The 23175-nt window shown below is 39.2% G+C and overlaps 1 protein-coding gene across 1 annotated transcript in view; it reads right to left on the bottom strand.

The window, feature by feature from the left end:
- Positions 1-23175, bottom strand: part of LOC128732835 (homeotic protein ultrabithorax) — a 104700-nt gene that overhangs the window by 58443 nt on the left and 23082 nt on the right. Inside the window, exon 2 of the mRNA XM_053826239.1 lies at positions 10873-10923. Within this exon, the coding sequence (XP_053682214.1) occupies positions 10873-10923 (51 nt within the window). The remainder of the gene's footprint in view (positions 1-10872; positions 10924-23175) is intronic.

Below are 23175 nucleotides of genomic sequence, written 5' to 3'. Positions count from 1 at the left end.
ATGTTTGAATCCAAATAAGTTTTCTTCCGTGTGTCTGTCTGTCTGTATGACCCTTATAGACTCGGAAACTACTGAACCGATTGGCGTAAAAATTTGTATGCAGGGTTTTTGGGTCGGGGAAGATTCTCATGATAATTTGAAACCCTCTCTCTTCTGGAGGGTATAAGATATAAGTTACAGTATAAGATAAATTTGTCAAACCATCAGTTAAACAATGCGGCAAACACACTTATTTAAAAGGAATACGTTTCTGGATCAACTGGAGTCTACCCTGCTTAAATTCGTGCCAGTTCTCGGTGGAACTTTTGCTTTTCAAATAAATATTTTCAAATAATTGCCGAATTTCTAGTTTCCGAATGATGGGACTTTTCGATTCAACATATTATCGAACCACTGAGTGAAGGTATATCCGATAAAGGCCAATCTAGAGGATACTGCTGCAGTATCGTCGGCATTCGACGGCGAAATCCGTTCCTATGGATACGCACGGTATCTCTCGATGAAATAGCTGAACGTTCACCTTTAATTCCGCAACGCAACACAGGAGACAACCGCAATCCTTCTGGCGACACAGTTTTTGCCTACGTTGCCATGTATGGATTTTCGGTTCCAGGCGCGCTCGTTTGCTCTGTTTGTCCGCCTATATCTCGCTCTAAACGGGTGCACCAGCGGCATTTGCCGACAATGGCAGTGATTCCGCCAGGACGGGCGAACGCATTGCGGTGGCAGCCACATCGGGGGGAAAAAAGAATTAAACTATGTCAACACATAAATCATCCAACTTCTTCCAGAGCATTGCTCTCAACATGCCCGTACTGGGGCCGTGTAGAATCAAGGCTGCAGCGCCGGATACAACCGACCGCATAAAAGTAGGTCCCTGCCGAAGCACGGTGCACACTGATAGTCCCTTCCTTGGCTTGTATTAGCAGGCTAGCAGCGCTGGGAGCAGAGACAGCAGAGGGTGGGGATACTCCCTCGTTCGTACGCGGCTTTTGCCATACTACACATGAGGAGGATAAATGATTTCCCATTTTCACCGAAGCACGATTCCAGTCCGGACTGCGCTCAGAACTCGGAAGGTCGGGATGATCGGAAAGCCTTTGATGTATGAAAATTTCTTACTCAGCAAAACGAACGAGCGCTGAAAATCTATCGGAATTTTGCACACTTTTACCAATGCTTTATGTGGAACGTTTTCTGATCGGCTTTGCTTTATTTCCACCCCGGTAGCTCCGGTGGGATTTTCGCAGAAGCAAGCAGAGGCCAGAGCAGCAGCAAGAGCCTGGCTAAGATAGCGGCGTACAGCACATTATGTTGATGTATTAGTTGGACTGCTCGAAAGGAAAATATACGAGAGCAAAAAAAAGTCGAGCATAAATGAGAGAGGTATAAAAATAAAATACATTAGGGCGTGGTTAAAGCCATTATTTCATTGTTGTTGTTGGTGTTGCTGGTGGTGGTGCTGATGATGCTATTATTCACTTGCTGATTTTCTGCTTTATTATGGTGTTGTTTGAATTGCGATGTGTGCTAGTGCTTGCGGATCGAATCATCGCGCGAGCATGTGTGAGGATGTGTGCGTTCGGGTACGTTTCGAAGGCCATTTAAAAATTGTTCAACTCGAGAAGCTCCTGCCTGCCTGGCCTGCGTTCGCTTATGTCGATGTTAATGTATTTTATTGCCCTGCTCGGTCGGATTTGGCTCGGAAGATTCCCATGAGCGGCAAAATGTAGGGTAATTAAAGGTGAAAAGGAGTTACAAGTGCCTTCACAGTTGAACAGAAGTCGAACTTTAATGGTTATTGCTGGTTGTTTAAAAGTGTTTTATTGTTTGTTTTAACCCCTTGCCGTAATTGTTGCAAAGTGCGGTAGTCGCTTTTAATTATTACATCCCCCTTCCACTTGTTCGCACCCACAGGAGAAGGAAACTGCTGTTTTTTTGAAGGAATTCCCTCCTGACAATTTATTGCCATAGCGATTTATTACCATCAATTATGGACAGTCCGCATTGGTTAAAATCTACGTGTGACTGATTGCGAAGCAATTTTCCTCCAAACGATTTATTTTCTTTTCCGTCACATGCGTAAAAGAAAGAAAAAGAAAAAAGTACGCTGAATTAATTTTAATTAATCATAATTCCAAGCCGAGCCGTTGATTTTATGACAACAAGCAATAAAAGCTACTATCACTAATCGGGATCTGACATCGCTATAACCATCAGTCTTACCTTGATGCGGCAGCGCATTAAAATGGATGTTTTGTTATTTATGAATACACATTAGGCACATTATTATCACTATTTACAGGTCTGCGTGCGTTTCTTAGTTCGAGGGTTGGAATTTGCGAGTAGATGAATAAAATTATCAGCCATAACTTTTTGTACAATCTATGTGAAACCATTTATGTTTCGATTGTATTCTGTCGTGTCGGATATTTAGTTTCCCAATTTGTTCTATGCTCGAGATGGACTTCATTGTCATCACGTATTTTTTTGTGGTTTCGATTAGGGTAAACTATCCAGCTAATAAAGTTATTAATTTAAACTTAATTTGGATAAGTGTTGTATGATGATTATTTAACATGTAAAGTGGTTTCCTAATCTGAACAGTTCAGACAATTGATAAAGGAAACTGTATATACTTATATTTTAAAATATAATATAAAATTAAATTGAATTTTAACTTTGTGAGTCAAGTTTTCATCAAATTCTATTCTTTTTTTTAGTTAATTAGCATTAAATGAAACAAATATATTTTTGAAAGTTATACTTAAGACTAATATATCCCAAAAATTAGCCTATATTAATATTCATTAGCTATGCGTCGGTAGCCGTGACTCCATTACATGTGGTGTCTCGCTTGGGTGATTAAAAGGAGTTACATTTTGGATCCAGTAGATAATCGTTTATAGAATGTGTTAATGAAGATATAAAAATTCGTAGAATGGTAACTAATATCTGAAATTAAACATTGAATTTTTCATGACTAATAAAAATTAATGTTGCCAAAATAGTGATTTATAAAACCTAACATTATTGCTTAATATTATGCTCATTGAAATCGCTGGTAATGATCAAAAAATTTCCAACGTCGAAAAATAACACGAACAATGTTTGTCACAAATCTCGAAAATCGATAACAACAAAAAATCTCTCATCTCTGCTGGGTAAAAGCAAATAAGCTTCTTTCTCCACTTTTTCCACCGAGCATCGCGCTGCCCAATTCAACGAAGGGGCATCAGTCAGAGAACCACGAGCTCAGAATTTCGATGTGAGGGGAAAGCAAATAAAAAATCGATCTTCTGCCGGCAGGACGCCTCTTCGACTCACCAACCTGTCGCCGCCGCCCCGATTATATAACGGTTCATTCACAAAAAAACACACATTCAGGCATGCAGCACCGACCATTGCTCGACCGTAAGGCGCGGCCAACCAACGCCGAAAGACGCTTGCTCCTTCTCTATGGTAAATATGGTTCCGCTTCCAGTGACCAGTCAGCGGCAGTGCGGGAGTCAGAAGGAAATTAATTTCCCTTGCAAATAACCCCGCACGGTAGCAGCTGAAAGACACGAAACGTAAACAGTGGTGATTGATCTTTTGACTAGATCGTTACCTGGATTGTGCCGAAAGGTGGAAGCAAAGAAAAACATCGTCGGTTTTTCCTCTTGAAGTATGGCATAAATCAGCGATAAGTTATTGATTGCAGCGAGAAGAATCGAACCAACAGATCTAACGGCAATGATTGATAGAGAACAAACGATTGGTAACGTTTGGAATGTTGTTCTTGATAGTTGGTAGCCAACGAATACTTTTAAAATGGTTAGATTTCACACATTTTTTGTTAACTTTTATTGACTCCTAGGAAACTAATACCTAAGGAGAATGTTTCTCGTATACGCCAAAATTGGAGTTACTGTGAATGAAAAGCTCAGAGTATTAACTTGCTGATTCCAATTCAGGCTTAGTTGAAGTTAAAATCTTTGAACGTGAAAAAAATGGTTTCTGTTTTCTGACGAAAAACTGTTTTTGCGGCAAGCCTCCTACAACCAGGAAAAATGATCGTTTGATGATATGCAGCGAGGGTGTCTGACATTTCCAAAGAAAAACTAGCTGTCTAGAGATTGCAAAACTTGACAAAAGAAATGATTTGGAAGTATTTTTCCCATAAGTGAAGCTTTTCATAAAACAAGGCGTAAAAGTCAATACGAAATTCTTGCGTTTTGAAACTGCATGGTAAAATGCAAAGTTTCCAAATAGTAAATTTTGCTTTTAAGAGAATTCTGCTGCATCCCATCAGTCAAAGTCTCCTCAAAAGGGATTTCAGACAAATCTACCAGAGTTGATATCCTCCTTCCGATGCGTTTACGCCTAGTAACCTAACTGAAATCTGACTGTTTTCTATCCTTAATGCATCTTGATGAAAATGTTGAGGATGGCTTGGAAAAGATTTGTAATCTTTATGCAAATGTTTTTCAATAATTCCACGCATTTTCTGTAGAGGATCTCGATTGTGACTATTTTGCATTTTATCTAAAATCCTCAATGAATATTGGCGTTAACCAACTTCATACCCAAGATATTTCGCAGGCTTTACTGAATTGAGATGCCTCAAATGGTCCTGAACCTGACGGAATCCCTCCAGTATTCATAAAAAAGTTTGCAATGGTGTTCAATGGTGTTTGCTCGTTTGTTTTGGCTTTTCAATTTATCACTGGAAGCCAGAATGTTTCCAAAAATATGAAAAAGTTCATTTCAAGTGCCTAACTTTAAATAGGGGCGTACATCTGACGTACATAATTATCGTGGTATTACCTTGTCTCTTGTATTCCAAAACTTTTCGAAACAATTATCCATGAAAATCTATTCCTTTAAATTACAAATAGAATTACAGAAATGCAATATGGCTTCTTCAAAGGATGCTCGACTGCAACAAATTTACTGGAATTGAATGCAAAGGATAATGGAAACGATGTAGAAGCACTTTATACGGACTTTCCAAAGGTAGTTGATCGCACCGACATACCAATGCTGCTTTTCAAATTGCAAAAAATCGGGATTGAGCCCGTGGCTCGTGAAATGGTTTGAATCGCATATAACTAATTGCCATCAAATAACTAAATTTACGGGAAGAACACGAATTCAATTCAAGTCACTTCTGTTGTCTCTCAAGGCTCTCATTTGGGATCTCTTCTTTTTATTTTGTATTTAAACGATGAATTAAGACATCTATGTATTTTAGAATTAAATAGATATGCACAGTGATCCAAACAGCGAAATACATGATCGTGTGATATTGCGGCGAAACGTGAAGTTTTTCGCATGTAGTGTCTTTAGGAACATTTCTTGGTGTAATAAGCCCCTTCTTGTGAGAGAAATCTTTGGGTGATTAATTCCCTCAAAAGTGAGATACGAAATTTATTTTCTCGTATATTCGAGTTATAGTTAATCATGTTAATAAAGATGCAGGTGAGCTGAATCATCATCAAATGTTGTTTTGGAATGCGGAAGGAGAGAGCAATGCTAAATTGAACAAAATAGACTTAAGTTAGTTATTTGGAAGCTTTTATCTTATTAATTGCGTTAAATTAGGTCTACATTCATTTTCGAATCGGAAATAGGTGAAAAAATTGCTGGTAACCTAACTTGTTAGAAAGCGATTGTCAACGTAAACAATCGCTGGCGTTTATTGCATCCGAAGTACAATTGCATTGTTCTGTAAACATGACTGAGATGGATTTTTAAAACAACAATTCTCGGGTACTTTTTCATTTCGACGTATCTGCAAATGAGAGATTCTCTTCGTGTCTCCGTGCTTTTTACGTCGAAATGAAAAAGTACCCGAGAATTGACACTTGCTTTCACAGATTTTTTGTTGTACTTTTAAGTAGGAGTTGTTTGATCTGCCACCATCTGCCACCTTGGGCAATATTTAAGCTCAAAAAAGGATTATATTTCACCAAAAAAGCTCAAAATCTCCGAAACTTCAGAAAATACCATATAATAATGTTCTACATAAACGTCGATTCTATCAAGATAAACAACTTTCTAGAACACTATGAACACGTAAAAATTGACTAGAATAAGTCAGGGTTTAAAAACTGTTTTAAAGGTTTTGTCCACGAATAACGCTTCATAGATAATTTTCATGAAGATTTACAAATATGGTGTCTTTGACAAAGTTATTTGTATTGATATTTACTACAACTTTACTGAAAGTACCAAACCTATATCTCGAATATACGAGAAAATAAATTTAGTATCTCACTTTTAAGGAAATTAATCACCAAAAGATTTCTCTCACAAGAAGGGGCGTGTTATACCAAGAAATGTTCCTAAAGACACTACATGCGAAAAACTTATTAAACAGCGTATTTCGCTATTTGGACCACTGTGATATGATGTAAAAAGCCTATTAGAACTTAATGTACAGAACTCAATCTCCTATCATTTAACAGAAATATAAACAATTAGATTAAGAAATCAAACAGTAAAAAAATGTGAAAAAGTTAGGGTTTTAGAAATTATCATAGACTTCATCGACTATTCTAAAGCAATAATACACAAGACAAAAAATCTGCTAGGTTTTATCAAACGCTTTAGCTATAACGTTTCAGATCCTGCAAGTCGTAGGCGAAAAACGTATCTGTCGCGAATAAATATCAATACACTCAAGTACTTTTTTTACACGGTTTAGTTTTTTGAGTATTAAGAACAGGGTAACTTAGAGACCATTCATTTATTTCTCAATACATTTGGGAGTAGCTCGACATTCCTCACGTAGATTGTAAATAGTTCCTTAGCTGCACCGTTTTCGAGTAATCGAAAAAAACAAACCGTGTAACAAAAGACTTGAGTGTAGTGGAATTTAATTTGGAAAAAGTTTTCTTCTTTTATTTAATTTCAGGAAATGAATATTTGATGTCAATTTATCGCATAATTCTCTCAGCAAATTCTGCATAAAGATTCGATTTCAAAACTGCTTTAACTTTTTTTTACTATTTTTTTAATTTTTTTTACGCTAATGACGCTAATTATTTTGGGGAAAAGGAGGAAGTGTCTGATGCGAAGAATGATTAATTTGATGAACTGGAAAAATTCTACATAGACCTACACTATATCGGGTTGTACAACGGCACCTAGGGCTCACACCCGCGCTCTTTCGGGTGGTACCCGTATGTTTATTCACTAAACTAGTTCCGCCCGTTATATTTGGTAGTCTTGTACCTACTTTTATTCTATTCTCCCAATTATATCTATCATGCTCATATGCCGTAGATAATCGTTAGTTATTCCGCCATAAGTCAGGAACAAAACATAACCCTATCGGGTAATTTTTGTCTCTAAATTAGAAATTGACAAGCACAAAAAATACTCTAAAAATGTTCCATTAAATAGAACAAGTTTTACTAATTTTTGTTTGAAAATTTGCACAGTCGTGGAAAATTTTGTGAAAACTTTTCGCAAATATTTTTTTCCATTTTTTACATTTTCGTGAGGTTTATATTTTCCTAGAACCTCCTAGTTTTTTAAATATTGTTTTCGTCCATAAGTCCATAAACGATGCCGGTGTATAAAATTTCATGGAATTTTCATGGAATGAAATTTCATGGCCCATACTGCCGCTACTCGCATAACAGCCGCATTCATATTGGAAACTCCATAGAAAATGGGACTGTTATACGAGTAGCGGCAGCATACTTGTATGATAATTTTTAAAAATACTGGCAACTACAGGTTTTACCAGACATTCTTTTTCAGCTACGTTAAAGTATGAACAAAAATTATTTAAAAAAAATCAACTCACACATGGAAAAGATAATAAAATAGAAAAAATCGAAAGCTTCAAAAACGATGTTTATGAATTTGCTTTTGACACATACAGCGATGCGATGCCTTAGGAGCGACGGCAATTATATGCACTAAATAGTTAGACAACAAATGAAATGGTATAAATATTTATTTATTCTTGAATATTCTTGAAAAAAGTTTTTTTTAATCCTAAATGTCGCTGGCCTAGATTAAATCTATTGATACCAAAAAAAGATATATTTTTAAGGATTTCGATGGTGTAGTGTCTGTTCACGATACTCGTCTCTTTCTAACAGTTTTAACCAAATGAAGTCCATTTTACCCCCTTTCCTCAATATCTTTATATTTATATCATAGATATAAAAATAAATATCGTTGCATTCAGCTGGGATAAAATTGATGTCTTTTTGCCATGAGGAAACTAGTTTTATGTGAAATCCGTTTGCAGTTTTAAGTTGTTTCTTTATGTTGAGAAAACTAGGGTAAAATGCCTTCCTTTTGGTCAAAACTCCATTGGAATCCTCATAAAAATGTCTTAAGATCGATCTACGATTAAATCTAGCCCAGTGGCACTTGGAAACATTGAGATAATTTTTTTTTGAAAAACATTTCCACTGTGCACCGGCTGCAGTAGTTCCAATAAAGTTGCTATCGTGTCTATTCATTCATTCCTCTGTGATAAACAACAAACAAGAAACTCAACCAGTTCTGATGTTGTGCACTTGCTATTAAAGTAAAATCAAATTCGTTGATTCAAACTAGTGTACAACTGGGTGCTGTTGTTTTCGACGTATGAAACGAGTTATAAGTATAAGATGCGAATAAATACCACTGTATTTGTAGGGAAATGATTGTTAGTAAATTAGAGTGAAGTAAAGAAAGTTGTAAAATGGAAAGAGCGAAAAAATTCAGAAATAGACTGTTTCTTCTTCATGCCTTGCTGTGCTTAAGTGCCTTATGAATAACTGAAATTCCGTGATTTCATCATTTATTCTATTTATTGTGTACTGTTTCTACTCTTCAGCAGCTTCTATTTTTTAACTATACTTATTAATCAAGAGAACATGATGTATCACAATAGCTAAAAAATGGCAGCAGTGATACAAATACCCAACATGGGAGAAAATCAAACGATCTGACTCTTCTTGATAAATTTCTGATAAAACATTACTATTTACACGACGATTTCATGTAATAATATGAAAAAGAATGAAATTTACCTTCACGGTTTAAGCCGAACGATGGGAAGTGATGTTGCATTATTTCAAGAATTTGCAATGTATCAAGAATATGGACATTTGAAGCATGATCATCATTGCAAAACTTAAAAAGTCACTTAGCTGTGATTTGTATAAATATTGCCTTACAATATTGTTGAAGTGGCGAAATTTCCGTGTCAATTAAAAATATGAAATGAAAACTTAAATATTTTCCCTTTCCCTTTTTAAATACATTTGCAAAATTTCTCAACAGTGTAAATGAACTGATTGGTACATTATGTGCGTATTATATGTGTAAATTGTAAATAGTCTGTAAAAAGTTTCCGGCATTTCAAATACATAATTAAAATATCAATTCCATATCCAATTGATTGTAAAATGTTCTATCTTATATTTTATGCAACAATAGCCTCACTCTACTATTGAAAATTATTTTTACGTTTATGTTTTGGCTTTTCTTTAATTTTTCTTCAACCCAATACATTTTCTGCACACACATTCTCCTTGCCACTCAAATTTAATAAATTGCACTTTTACCTAGCCCATCGGTGCGTAGTAGAAACGAGCAAACGGTTATCGTTGTTCCGGACAGTGTAGGTACGTCACTTCCTGAAGCCGACCCGAACTGCACCGGGTGCAGCATTTGCGGTGCTCCCAGCAGCAGCAGCATAGAGAACTCACTGATAATATGACCAACGGCGGCAGCCACGACAGTTATGTAAACAACAGTTATACAACAGAGTTTAGAGTGTTTGTTTACTTGAAAAGTGTTTAAGTGGCGCCTCGCTCCACGGCACGGACGCACCGTCGCACCGTCGGGTACACGCGCGCGCGATCCCACTTATGTTTGGTCTTATTTAAATAAACAATTTTCTTCGGCCGCCGCCTGTACCGTTGTTGTGGACGCTTTGATTTTCATTCCACCTTTCATTTGCTTTTACAGAAATTCGATTGAAGTCGATTGTTTTGTCTTAAGCACAAATTTTGTTTTCATTTATTTGTTGTTGCCGTCCTGCGGTCGTTGTGCGGCGCGATGATTATTTATAAACCAATAAGTAGGTTCAATGTCACGAATTGGGGTTAGTGAATGATTTACGCATTTTTATGCGTTCGAAACTCGATTCCATGCAAGGTTTCTTCGTTTTTCCTAAATATACGTGCTCACCATTTCTAATCTACAGGTTATGTTCTGTGTAGGTAGGCGTCGGATTTTTTATTATTTGATTCACTACATGTAATTATATTTGCTAGTAAAAAAACGCTGGGAAGGGTTTATCGTGTTGGAAATATTTGTAGTTGAAAATTGAACATTAAAATCAAAGTCTGAACATCTCTGTTCGACTATTATACAAACGGATTCTTATGATATGATTTCTCCCAACGGGCAACACATTTTGCAGCAGTGGATTAGTAAGATTAAATCAAAGGCTGTGGTACATATGGTAAAACAGGTGATAATTGATCAAAACTAATTTTACAGCTAGTCAACACAACTTAAAAAGATATTTTGATTGTTCTAAAATCAAATGTTTTCAGTATGTTAGTTACATCGCCTGGTTTACCACATGTTACGAAAACGAAATTTAAAACGAAATGAAGGAAAGAAGATTAATATGCCCAACTGATGAAATATTTGTTGGTTAGAAATCATAAAACAATTTAGGTGCAAGCAAATTTGAACGAAACCAAAAACCAGATGTTAAATATCCTAACATACTAAATGCAACTTATAGAGCAAATTATACTAATGTCGAAAACGATGCAATTATACTAACTAAAATATAACCAATTTGAAATTAAATCTAAACTTAAATGTAAGGAAACTGAAAAAAGAGAAGCGACTTACCTATCCAGTCTGGAAGAAGTGTGCCCGCAAGAGATTCTGAGTATCTCTTACCTGAAAATGAAAGGAAAAGAAAAAGGATTAGTCCACAATTGTGCATAACCGGGCTTGAGAGGCAATCAATCTTCATTCCTCAGGCTGGCTGATGTGCCACCGAAAATCTCGAGCGCGTTTTCCAAGCGGGGCGAGAGTGCTGGTCTTTGAATCTCGGCCCGTGGCACGTCGCACATAAATCCAAACCGTTTTACCAGTGGAAACCCAGAATGGAGCACACCAACAACCGCAAGGGGGTTGGCGGGGTGGAGCACAAGCGAAGGACGGACGGAAAAATCACGTCTTGAGGAAAAATGCCATGAACAACGAGTGCGCAATCCCTTGCTGCACACGAGGAACCAACAACGGGGTGGAAACTCCATCGTAGGAGCATCAGCTCGGAGATCTCGGGTATTCAAAAAAGCAATAAATCCTAGGTAAGACCGACGCCAGCTTCGAACGGTGTACTGAGGAACAGTCTCGTGGTAGCTATGTAGTAGCGGGTGGATGCCCAACAGAAGACATGTGCGCGCAGGTGTACCAACATAATTGCCGGCAATTTACATGAAATATTAATTTTTAAACAAAGTACGTATTTCAGCGTGTTCAGCGAATAATATTTATGACTGCTGCATGATTTTGCCTGCTTTACTCTATCCAGGGCAGAAACAGAAGATTTGGGTGCGGGTTTTCAAATAGTTTTAACCATTAATTGTTCGAATTTTATTCCAACATAAAATATGCAGGGAAGGCCCACTACGAACACAAACGAGAGACGCATAATCATTTGAATTCGAAAAGTACCTATCCTCGAACCAAACCGGGAAGGCTGACCGCAAGCTTAATTAGAATAGACAACCCCATTTTCGACTCACTAAGAATGCTGCATCACTTAGCAATGCTTAACAGGCTGTTTTGCATAGCCATTCCTGTTTCTCCTGATTTATACATCTAGCCAGGCAACATCTTCCTTTGGATTTAAAATAATTCCAGTTGGACCCTATTCCGATTGGAATGAAACAAGCATACTTCTGTAAGAAATAAAAAGCATCGAGGTTTAATGTTAAAATCATTCTAACACGCAGTCAACAAGTTCAAATATTTTCCTTTGTAACTAAGACAAAACACAATCCAAACGACTTATTTAAAGTTCGTTTCGACTGCCAAACTCCTCGGTTGATATCTCAATATCCCTGGCTGAGACCATACTGGAAAAATATTTTTAGCATATTGCTCCTCTTCGGTGGTGTGTTTTATTTCAAATGACAACAAATCTGCCGCTCAAGATGCATTGTGTCTCTGCAGGTTGCTAATGGATATCAGGATGAATTACAGCTTGCCCGGATGGTTCTACACGGCTCAAGCGATTGGGCAGCCCCTCGTCTATCGGAGCGGTAGAATCGGTCCGGACGCAGCCATTGGCAACTAATTTCTAACCGCGGCGAAAATGAGGGGGAAGAACGGTACGCGGCAGGTCGCGAGCAGGAAGCTTACGTTGAAGTGCTGTGGGACCTTGTGACTCTAAATCATGTTTGATAAAATGAAGCAATAAAAATGGTTGGATGTGGAACCATAAATTTCCGCTGAAAAGACAGCGCGGTCTCGATTCTCCATTTCTCTACAAAACAAACCGAGTAGGGTGAGCTGAGACGAAGACGAAATTTACATATATGAAAAAAAAAACTTCTTTCTGAGTATGTCGCTTCTACGACAACGAATGAAAAAAAAACTTATTTTTGGGTTGATGCGACCAAGTGAAGGGGGCGGATGGAAGGCCTTCTGTGTGCGTGGAATGGCAGGGAGTGAATTTTTTATTTATACGTTTTAATTTTTGTATTCCGAAGACGATGATAAACCGGTCCTGTCGGGAGCGCTTTTTTCCGTTCCGTTCGGCAGTCAAGGCAGTAAGGCAACTGTAAAACAACTACCCGGTAAACCGCGAACTGCGGCGCGCACTGAGGAGAACATTTAACTTCGCAGGGAATAATAGTAGTGACACTCTTATCAGTTTGGCTATCTTCTGATAGAGACCCGGATTCGAAACTTATCGGTTCAGTAAGTTCGCTCCTGTTGGTCGACCGGTTGATGGTTTGCGCGGTGCCGGGGTACTTTTGACCATTTGGCTGCTTATTTTCGTTCCTATAAGGATTTATTAGCATTCCCAGTGTGTATAATTATGCTAATCTTATTTTGGTAAACCTCTTCTATTTACTTGAATTACTTTAGTTAATTACTAATATTATCTTTGGTTTGCGCATGATACCGTTGTCATCATTGGTTTAGTGCTTCAAATTTTGTATTTGAAAATTATACAAAACTGATTATTAGAAATAATGGAACCTACGGAAAAAATCATTCCAAAAAAAATGAAAGCATCATGCATCAAGTGGATAACAGCTTTATCCCAGCCACAAGACATTGCATTCCGATATGAAACGTGTATCCACTCAGTTAGCTCATATTCCTGCAGAAAAAGAAAACCGGTGACACATGTCCGATATGCCGGTCCCTTCTATTCAGCGTTTCTCGTGGAGCACAGCGACAATAAAACTCCGCGTTCCAGCTTTTGACTTCTTGGGCTAATCTGGTCTGAAATCAAGTCCGAATAGGAGGCGACCAGACGCGAGAATCCTTACCGCGAGAAGTGTCATGTAAGTAAGATTTATGGGTTTTTGAATTTGATCGTCAGTTTCTTGCTTTTCCTTTTTTTTTCCTCTGCATTTCAAAGAGTTGGCTTAACCACACTCAGGTGACCGGGCCGGGCAGGCGCGACACACTCGCGAAACTGGTGGTGCATTATTTCTCTCGCCTCCTGACTGAACCTCCTGACGGCGCGGCGGGGGAAATATAATTTATTCGCTTAATCACAACCCGAAAAATAAACATCTTCTCCTGTACGCACACATATTGAATGTCAAGCTAAGCCGCATGGCTTGAAACTGTCATGTCGTCATGAACTGGCTGGAAAGCAGGCCGAAGTTGCTTGTTTTTCCGATATTTTGAGCCTTTAAGTATCGTTAGTACAACCAGCAGTGACGTGATCGTGATGAGCCGGCTCATAAAATTAACCACTTTCCATATCAATAATATTCGATAATCTTCTCACTTGTCACTGACCCCTAGCTTGTGAAGCAGATCCTCGAAATCCAGTTTGAAAAACAGATTTTTAATCAGATTTTCAAGCAACACGTTTGATTTCCTTATTTAATTTCTCAATAACTCAATAGATTAAAAAAACATTACGACGAAACAGTCGTCAGCAATCGGATTGTGATGTCTTAATTAAACTTCTTATCGTAAGTCTGTACACTGCATTAAGACCATAAAAATTGATCACCTGAAGCGAAAAGAAAACACGAAAAAAACTGCCAGTCCCATAAATTGCTCGTTTTATCCTGTGCTTCCACAAAACAGCACCCAGATCAGCGGCGGCGGCAGCCACGGTTCTTCCCCCGTGCACATATTCGCCGGCATAAATCGCTGGTGACGTCACCGAGTCCAACATACATACGGCCGGGACGCTCACCTGCTGGAGTTAGATTTCGGTAACCCACCGCACCGGCGAGCTAGCCGTGCATACGGAAAACAGCTGAGTTGAGCTGAGCTGAGCTACCTACGAGCTCATGAGTGCTCTGTAGTGTGAAGCACGGTGTATGGAATATGAGAAAATAAGCATGTAAACATGTAACACTTTTAAAGCCAACGTTGTTGCGTTCGTGTTGGTGTGGAAACATGCAAAAGGCGAAACGGAGCACATGTTTCTGGACGAGAATTGAGCAGCTCTTCTTATCCGGCAGTGTGGGCTATCGACATCGATTTAGAACAACTAGCCGCTGGGGGAATCGCATAACTGTAAGACAAAAAACAACAACTGGTCCAATTCCGTTCGAAATTTATATGAGATTTTCTTTTTTCGCCAATGCCGATTTTGCCGCAGATGCCACATGAATGGAGTCATAAAGATGACCAGTCACTCATCGTCTTGGCAGTGGCCAAGAAGCAACAGAGTCGGAGCGGAACGAAAAACCAGACAAAGCAAAACTAAAAGTCCCGGGAATCAGACTCTTTAGTACGAGATTATCATTTTTATGGTGCTTTTATTGATACTTATTCTGAGTTTTATTCTCCATAAAAAATTTGCACAAAGTTCTACGTCGTTGCACAGGACAGCAGCCGCTTATATGAGTTTCATTCGCCATAAAATTCAATTTTGTACCTTGCGCCCGTTTCGTGTTGGCGGTTCAATTCATATGCGAGCCTTGCTTTATTGGATGATGTCGTTGAATGGCGCCACTCGTGTTACTCAACTTCGAATGTAGAAAAAAACACTCGGCGTGCGGCTTCCATTGACTTTACTAAGAAAATTTGCTTGCCGCGAAGAGAGTTGTTGCTACTGCTACTGCTAGCTACTAGGACTGCTGGTTTGCTGCTTTGAAGTGCATTCTAAATCCAACTGGTGTGCTGCCTGGCCTGGTGCCGTAGAAGTGGCCGCCAAGCATAGCGAGCGCGTAGAGTATGGTTAATGTTTTACACACTGCATCGCGAACGTATCGCACGTTCTCCAGTTGGTTCGGTACGGCACGCAGTGTTTAGGCGCCGTTGGCCGTCAAATTGGGCCGCCGTCTGCCGTTGGTTAGCTGGCTGGTTGGTTGGCTGGCTGGCTGGATCGGCAACTTGCTCTGCGGCTCGTGTTCGGGAAGAGCAACGCCAACGACGGACGCCGGTAAGGTCGCCGACGCCGTTCGAAAAAGAACAAACAAATTCGGAAGTCTCGCTCGAGATTCCGCCGGCCGCGGAAGTGATGATGCTTCCCGGTCCCAGGGTGAAAATTGGTGACCTAATTTTGATGCTTGTTTCGTTCGGCAGCAATGTCGGAAGGTTTCATGAATTAGCGTTTTGCACCTGCACTTGTATATTTGGCCTTTTAAAAACATTTACTCTTCTTTTACAATGAATTTCAAAGGATGAAACAAATACAGAATTACTTTCTGCTATTGTTTTATAAAATGCATCGGTATTTTACGATATTCATATATGTTTTAATATTTATCCTATAATCACTGTGCCTGTTTGAATAGTATGCTAAAGTGGTAATAATTGTGCCTCCACGTGAAGGCTTCGAATCCCGTGTAGTCGACTTTTTCGGATTCGAACAAACTTTAATTGTTATGGGTCAAAAGTAAAAATCCCAAATCTTCCCTCCCATTTATGAGAGCAACCATATTTTCTTAAAAATAGCCTGGCTTTAGTCAAATCCTCCGTACGGAAAGTCAAATTTTCTACAGAAATAGGTTTGAAAGTAACTCGCAACTCTAAATCTGCAGTTTTCTCACAATTTATCGCAAGAACTCCAACACCGACGTATTCCGTAGAGTTTTCAACATAAAAACCTAACTTCTTACTTGCAGCAACATAGAACTGAGGTGGCTTATGCTGCACCAAGAATTTCTTTCCACTGTACTCGCACTCGGTCCTAAACTAGTCTCAATACACGCAAGTCGGTTTCAACCTGGTCGACTCCCTTTATTCTTGGTGCCGGGGGGTTCTAGAAGGGAACAGATTTCGTTGCACAGTCGTCCGGCATTCTTGTGACATGGCCGGTCCACCAATGCCTCCTTGCTTTCGCCCTGTGCACGATGGTGCCCCCCTTTCGCCACTCTCCGCTTTCCCTTTTTTACTCCACCAAAAATAGTCCGCAATACCTTCCTTTCAAAAACAGCAAGTGCACGTAGGGCATTGGATGGTATTTTCAGCATGCTTCTAATTATTGGGCCTACTTTTTTTTCGCGTTATGTGAGCTTGAGTGTATATTAATAGAAATTAGTGATAGTTGTCCCACCATGGTATGAAGAAAAGAGTGTAAAATAGGACAATCTCAAGTTACATAAAAATCAGTTACATTATCTGGGTATCTAAGTGGGTTGTATTTGCAAGATTACCTAGTCTGTTTTGACAAGCGAGTGCTCGCATCTTGGAATGATTCCGTAGTTCCTGCTTCATAATAGTCTAGTATTTTTCGATGGGCCTTAGTTCCGGTGCGTTGGGAGGGCTCATGTTCCTTTGTACGAAAGTAACCCCGTTGCCCAGGATATCCTTTGAATTGTGGCACGAAGCTAGACCCGGCCAGAAGATCGTAGGGCCCTCGTGTTGCATCAACGGAGGAAGCAGACGCTTTTGTAGGCACTCCTTGAGGTAGATCTGCACGTTTACAGTTCCGACAGACACGAACGGAACACTCCGTTTGTCACATGAGCAGATCGCTTGCCAAATCATGTATTTCTTGGCAAACTTCGAAAGTTACTGCTTCCGTACTTCCACCGGAACATTAAACTTATACTGGGCGCTGAAGAACAGTAGCCCGGAAGCTGCCGAAAGTCCGCCTTGACGTAAGTCTCATCGTCCATGATGAGGCTCTGAGGCTTCGTCAGCATCGGGGTGTATAGTTTCCGGGCCCATGACTTTCCCACCCTGATGATCCTGATCACTGATAGAACATCCATTCTGACCGCATTTCTCCTTCCGTTCGATGCACAAAGTTTCGTAACAACGTTTAATCACACGACTCGCGGTTGACTGCACAATTCCGAGTAGTTCTCCGATGTCTCGATGAGAGAGTTGAGGACTTTCCAGATGCTTGCGAAAAATCAATTCACGACGTTGCTTTCGGGTGACGCCAGTTTTTCCAATTTTCGAAAAACTGACAGCGATAAAAATACACTGTAAACAATGCACTCTAAACTACTTCTATCCAAATTTTCGAGAGAAAATACCCGATGGGTAGTTTCTATAGTGCTTTTTCCGTGATGCAGTTTGACGTTGACACCCTTTAGTAAGGCCAGTTATAATAGACTGGCTCGAGGTGCGCAATGCAGATTGCAGCCTCTTGTCGAAGGGCAAAATATAACTAGTCTTCGTCATTCTGGTGGAAATCTTTTTTCAAGTTTTATATTTTTTTGATGTCAACTACCACCGAGCTCTTTAATCCATTTGAAAGGTATACACACTTAAAAAAAGTACCGAGTTCGGTAAAATATCGTAAATTTTACCGAACTCTGAGCAGCAGAACGTTCGGTAAAATTTTTTTTATGATGCCAAACATTACTAATGATCCTTAAACGTCGATTGGCGCCATCGAATTTTACCGAACGTTCGGCTACTCAGAGTTCGGTAAAAAAATTTAAGTGTGTACCCTGCCGTTCTGATTGTCTGGAAAAAGTTTTTGTCGTTTCGGTTATAAGCAACTGTACCCCTATGGGCGGAAAGCGGGATACAACGAGTATTGAATTCTGAAACACACATTTGAATTCAATTTAAACTATATTTTTTGATTATAATGAATAGTTTATTGTGTTTACAGTCAATGTTGCGAATCGAGCGAGAAGTCAACCATGCCTGCTCACATACGAAAGAGTATGAGAAACATAGCACTCAACGCTTACGCCGCACACGCAGGCGTAAAAGAATCAGCCGCCGGTGCTATGTGCAGACATTTTGCTACCCACACACTCGCGCACACACATCCTTACATCGTCTTCACGCATGGCTTATTCCCGAGCCAAAAAACTCGCGGGGAATCAGCTGGCTGGTGGCGCACTGGGATACAAATTTTGCATTACTTTTTCTTCTTCTTCTTCTTCTTCTTCATATTCGCCCGCGATTCTACTGACGGGCGGGAGTACGAGCCGTCGTGAGTAATCGGTATCAGCAACGACGAACGGCGAGCGACGATTGTAGCTGTCAGCTAAACACACACTCGCAAAAACTCTTTGCGCATGACAAAAATAAGAGCGGGAGTTTTAAAGGGTTGCTTATGCCGGCGTGTTCGTTAGAATGAGTATGCGTGTGTGAGAAAAGTTGACCACAGACAAACAGACGAGACACTCGCGTTAATTCCATCGTTCAATCAAAAACCACTCATTTTTCGAAAAAGCATGTTTCGCAACATGGCCACACAGCGGCGCGCAAGTGTTGCTTCCAGTTTTCATTATAAAACCATACAAATGTAAAACCCTGCAAATGCAAGCTACTCCGCAACATGCATAACAGAGGGTGCTAGTGTGCAAGCAAAATGTGTATGACGATGGTTTTCATGTGAGTTCGTCAGTGATTAGACCACACGAGTGTGGGCTTCGCAAAACTATCCACAGTGGATGCATTATTGCTGGGTCCAACTATTTTCACATATACATTTATGTTATTGAGATCGACTCAGGTATATTGTATTGTGGATTTTCAATTACGTTTTCTTGTCTAGTCGTTGATTACCAACGAACGGACGTTCAAATTTTAACGGCTCTAAATGCATTAGTTTGGTGCTAAAACTGTGTACACTCCTAAACCTTTTGACCATAGTGAACTGTATTATTAAAAAAATCCTTTGATAAAGGTCAAATCCGAAGGCCGAAATGTCAGGCAGTATAAAAAAGCCATTTTCGATATAAAATTGACTGTAAAGCCGAAAATCCATAACATACACATTATATTCATATAAGGACAATCCTGGTCATTTGGCTTTTAACTTAAGTCAATTCATTTATAAATTATTATACAGAATTCATTTATAATCAATCCATCCGGATTGATTTGCAATCAAGAAAAGTAGTTGCAAAAAAAATTCAAAATCAGTAAAATTGTGGTGTAATTATTTTTATTACATACTTTTATTAGTATGTGATGCAATGTTGTAAATTTAATATGGATTTAAAAAATGCATATTGCTGTTGAAAATCACATGAAAATGGTTGTTATAAAACGTACTTTAACTTCCCAAAAATGAATTTAATTGAAAAATAAAAATAAAATAAAAATAAAAAAAGAAAAAAAAAATATTAAAAAATTTACAAATTTTTCTCACTACGTCACGTGATGTACATTCACAAACTTCACTTACCGGGAAAATATCATGGAACTTAAATGCTTCATGGCGAAACTATTCGCGTTATCTCACAGTTAGGAAGTCTCACTGCTGACTACTTTTCCCTACCGCATTAAGGCTCCGGACAGATGAATTCCGAATTGAAGCCAGCTTTTACTAAATCGTATACTCTTTTATTGCCTTCTGCGTAAATAGTTTTCAAGGTCAATAAGAATTATTTGGAGTTGAATAGAGGTTTTATTATTGATAAACATTGGATTTAAAGGAATGGCGAGACAGAAAGATAAGAGGATTTTTCTAAACGGTTGATATTAATTAAGATTACAAGAAAAACTACAGAGTATGAAACTCCCTAACCTTAATAAGTGGGTTGTGCAGTCTCCTTTTGTCCAGTGCCGCTGCGGTTCAAAGGTACATGGGTACCAGCGAGTCACATGCCCTGGCGGGTGTTGTGGGTTCGAATCCGGTTATAATTTCAGATTATTTCGACTTGGTTCGACCCATGCACCTTCCAGCATTGGACAAAAGGTAGGAGTCACAACGACTACTTTTAAGCGTAGCTACCAATAATCCCCCTCCTCACCTTTCCGCTCTTTCCCCACCATTCCAAAAAAATTTCATTACTTTCCCCTACCGTCCCTTCATGAATTGTAGAACCCCCGTTTTAAACAAATGTCTTAGAATAATTTCATGTAAATTGATAGTCCTTTTTTCTAATTATTCCTTTGAAGTGATACTACTGCTGCAATATTTATTCAATAATGATAGGGGTGGATTACATAACCGAATAAATCCTAATAGCACAATTTCGGTACTTTTGTTGGCAGCAACATATTTATGACTGAAATTAGTCATATATCGGTTGCCACAACACATTTATAACAACTGTGCTAGTAGAGAACCCCTTCCCTTATACATTTTTAGGTTCTACTTGCTCCGGGGTACTTCAGCAGTTCCTAGAAAAGAGTATACTATACATTATCGAAATTTAAAAATGCTTCGATATTGTTCTAAACCCTGTAGGCATATATTTATTAATTGTTTTTTTGGAAAATTTTCGACCCGTAATTCTTTATATTTCTTCAAATATCACCATTTTTATTATCTTTTATTTCTTTAAAGATTTATAACTTTTGAACTACAGAACCGATTGTAATGATTGTGGCCTGCTAATGAAAAGTACTTTAAAGAGCTTTTCAGTAAAATTATTGGACGTTTTCGTGCGAATATGATATGCAAGCCAAAGAAACCACCCTTTTATATAAAACTTATAAATACAGTTGCGAGAATGCAATGGAGACGCATGGTGTTTTATTTTTACCCGCAAAGTAACGGAAATTTTTGGCAAAGATGAACCAGAAAATTTGAAATATTTGTTTACAGACTGCAAAAATGTCAAATTCCACATTTAAAAGCAATCTTTTACTGGTTTTTCAGCACTAGTACCGCACGGTTCAAGGACAGCAAACATTAGATTATAAAAATACATTTCTCCAAGACTTGCACCCAACGGGGGCCGGTGTATCGTCCGAATTTTTCGCATGAACATCTCCGCTTGACGGTAAACTATCGCAGAAATTCACACAGCAAATGTTTCGCAAAAAAAAAAGAAAAACACAGAAGATCCACCAACAGAACAACCGGCCAGAGCAGAGTAATAACAGTAATAACATTAAACGAGAGGGCGTGAATACTAAATAGCAGAATCACGCTCTGCCGCCCACACCTTCTCGCCCGCTAAATCAACTGGATGTCTCAAATGCCACGCCGCCGTAAATTCTCGTTTCGGTGCAGCACTGACGAGTGGCACTTTCGGTTCCCAATGCAATAATAATGAGTTAATCATAATCAGATGCATTCGGCAAAAAAAAAGCTACTCACGTACGTGATACATGAGGGCGAATTGGCCTGGCTGCTGATGGGGCATTCCGATTGAGGTAAAAGACATGACAAGACGACCGGCCAATCATTTCCCATTGCACCATGCCGTGAGTTTCGGATCAAGTAATTCGTTGCGCTTCAGTCCACTTTCCAGCTCATATTCAAGCGCAGGGAAAAACCAAATCAAAGAGTGTAAAAGTTATTAAATATTATTACACTTCTTCGCAGCAGCAAAGAGGAAAACGCAGGGGAAGATTAAATTGGAACTTGACCACCGCAAAGTCGTCTGGCGTTCTGTGCGCTCGCCATAACTCATTTCGACGAACGAGGTGTTTGTTTTAACTTTATATTTTCTGTTTAAATTTCACATGTTGTTTGCAAGTGTGTTGAATATATAACAGGAAGAACTCCGCTTGAGGAAAATGCAAATTTACCGCTTCACCGTATCAATTGCATGACGATAATCATAGCGAACGTGTGATCTTCGTAGCCCCTAAAAGCCGCGATTAAACATCGGTCCAATTATAATAATTTGCGGCTAGCAGCCGTATTTAGTTTTGCATTCTCTCTTGCTTGGAACAATTAGCTTGAAAAAAAAAGCATTGTAGAACACCTCGATAAATTCAATACACAATTTACCGCACTTTGTTCGTTTCGACCATCCGAGCTAACGTCATCGGAAACAACATTTGTTGGCAGTGTGGTTTATCCAGTCAGCATGTAAAATTTAATTTATTTTCCTCTCCTTGCAGACAGACAACATAAATAATTTCCTTCTCACTTCTGAGCGTGGCTAGACGGACGGACAGCAGAAAAAAAGCTTTCCTCACGTGCTCTCGTGCGAACTTTCAGGAGGCACCGCTCTCCGGGAAAACTCAGCAGCAAAGTAATAAAGAGTAAATATTTTCACTGGGAAATTTATTTCCCACATGCAATCTGTTGGACATTTACAGCAGACTACGTTCACATACACAAACGTGTCTGGAAGCGGTGACCAAAATGATTTTATTCTCCTCATGCGGGTGGTGTACAATCGGAAGCATCCACTAGTTGATGTCGCACCAGCAACATTGTTGATGTTTGCTACCGGTCTGTCGTCGTCGTGTTCCATTCTGCTGTGGTATTTTCGGGTGTGAAAAATGCGATAGCATATCGATAAACGTCTGCGAGATACAGACGGTCAACGTCTAAAATCCTGACCTACGGCAACGTCGGAAGGGTTAAGCGACAACAATCCTTTCAAGGGTTGCCGAAACAAGTGCTCGTTCAGACAACCTAATAAGGGTGCAAAGCTGGGTGAACAATTTGCACATACACACGGAACCAACGACACGGCAACGGCCGTCCAGATTGGGCCACCATTTTTCACAGTTTCTAAACGTCGTCGTGCAACCGGATTCCCGTGCAGCGCGAAGAGCTATGAGATGCTAAAAATGCTAACACCATTAAACAAATGAAGAATGATTTAATACTGCTTGATAGAACACGTGTACAATTTTCTCGCTGGCTGGCAGTAG

This window comes from Sabethes cyaneus, chromosome 1 (genome assembly GCF_943734655.1).
Source record: "Sabethes cyaneus chromosome 1, idSabCyanKW18_F2, whole genome shotgun sequence".
Lineage (NCBI taxonomy): Eukaryota > Metazoa > Arthropoda > Insecta > Diptera > Culicidae > Sabethes > Sabethes cyaneus.
Note: the sequence above shows the minus strand (reverse complement) of the source record. Positions and strands in the feature narration are given on the sequence as shown.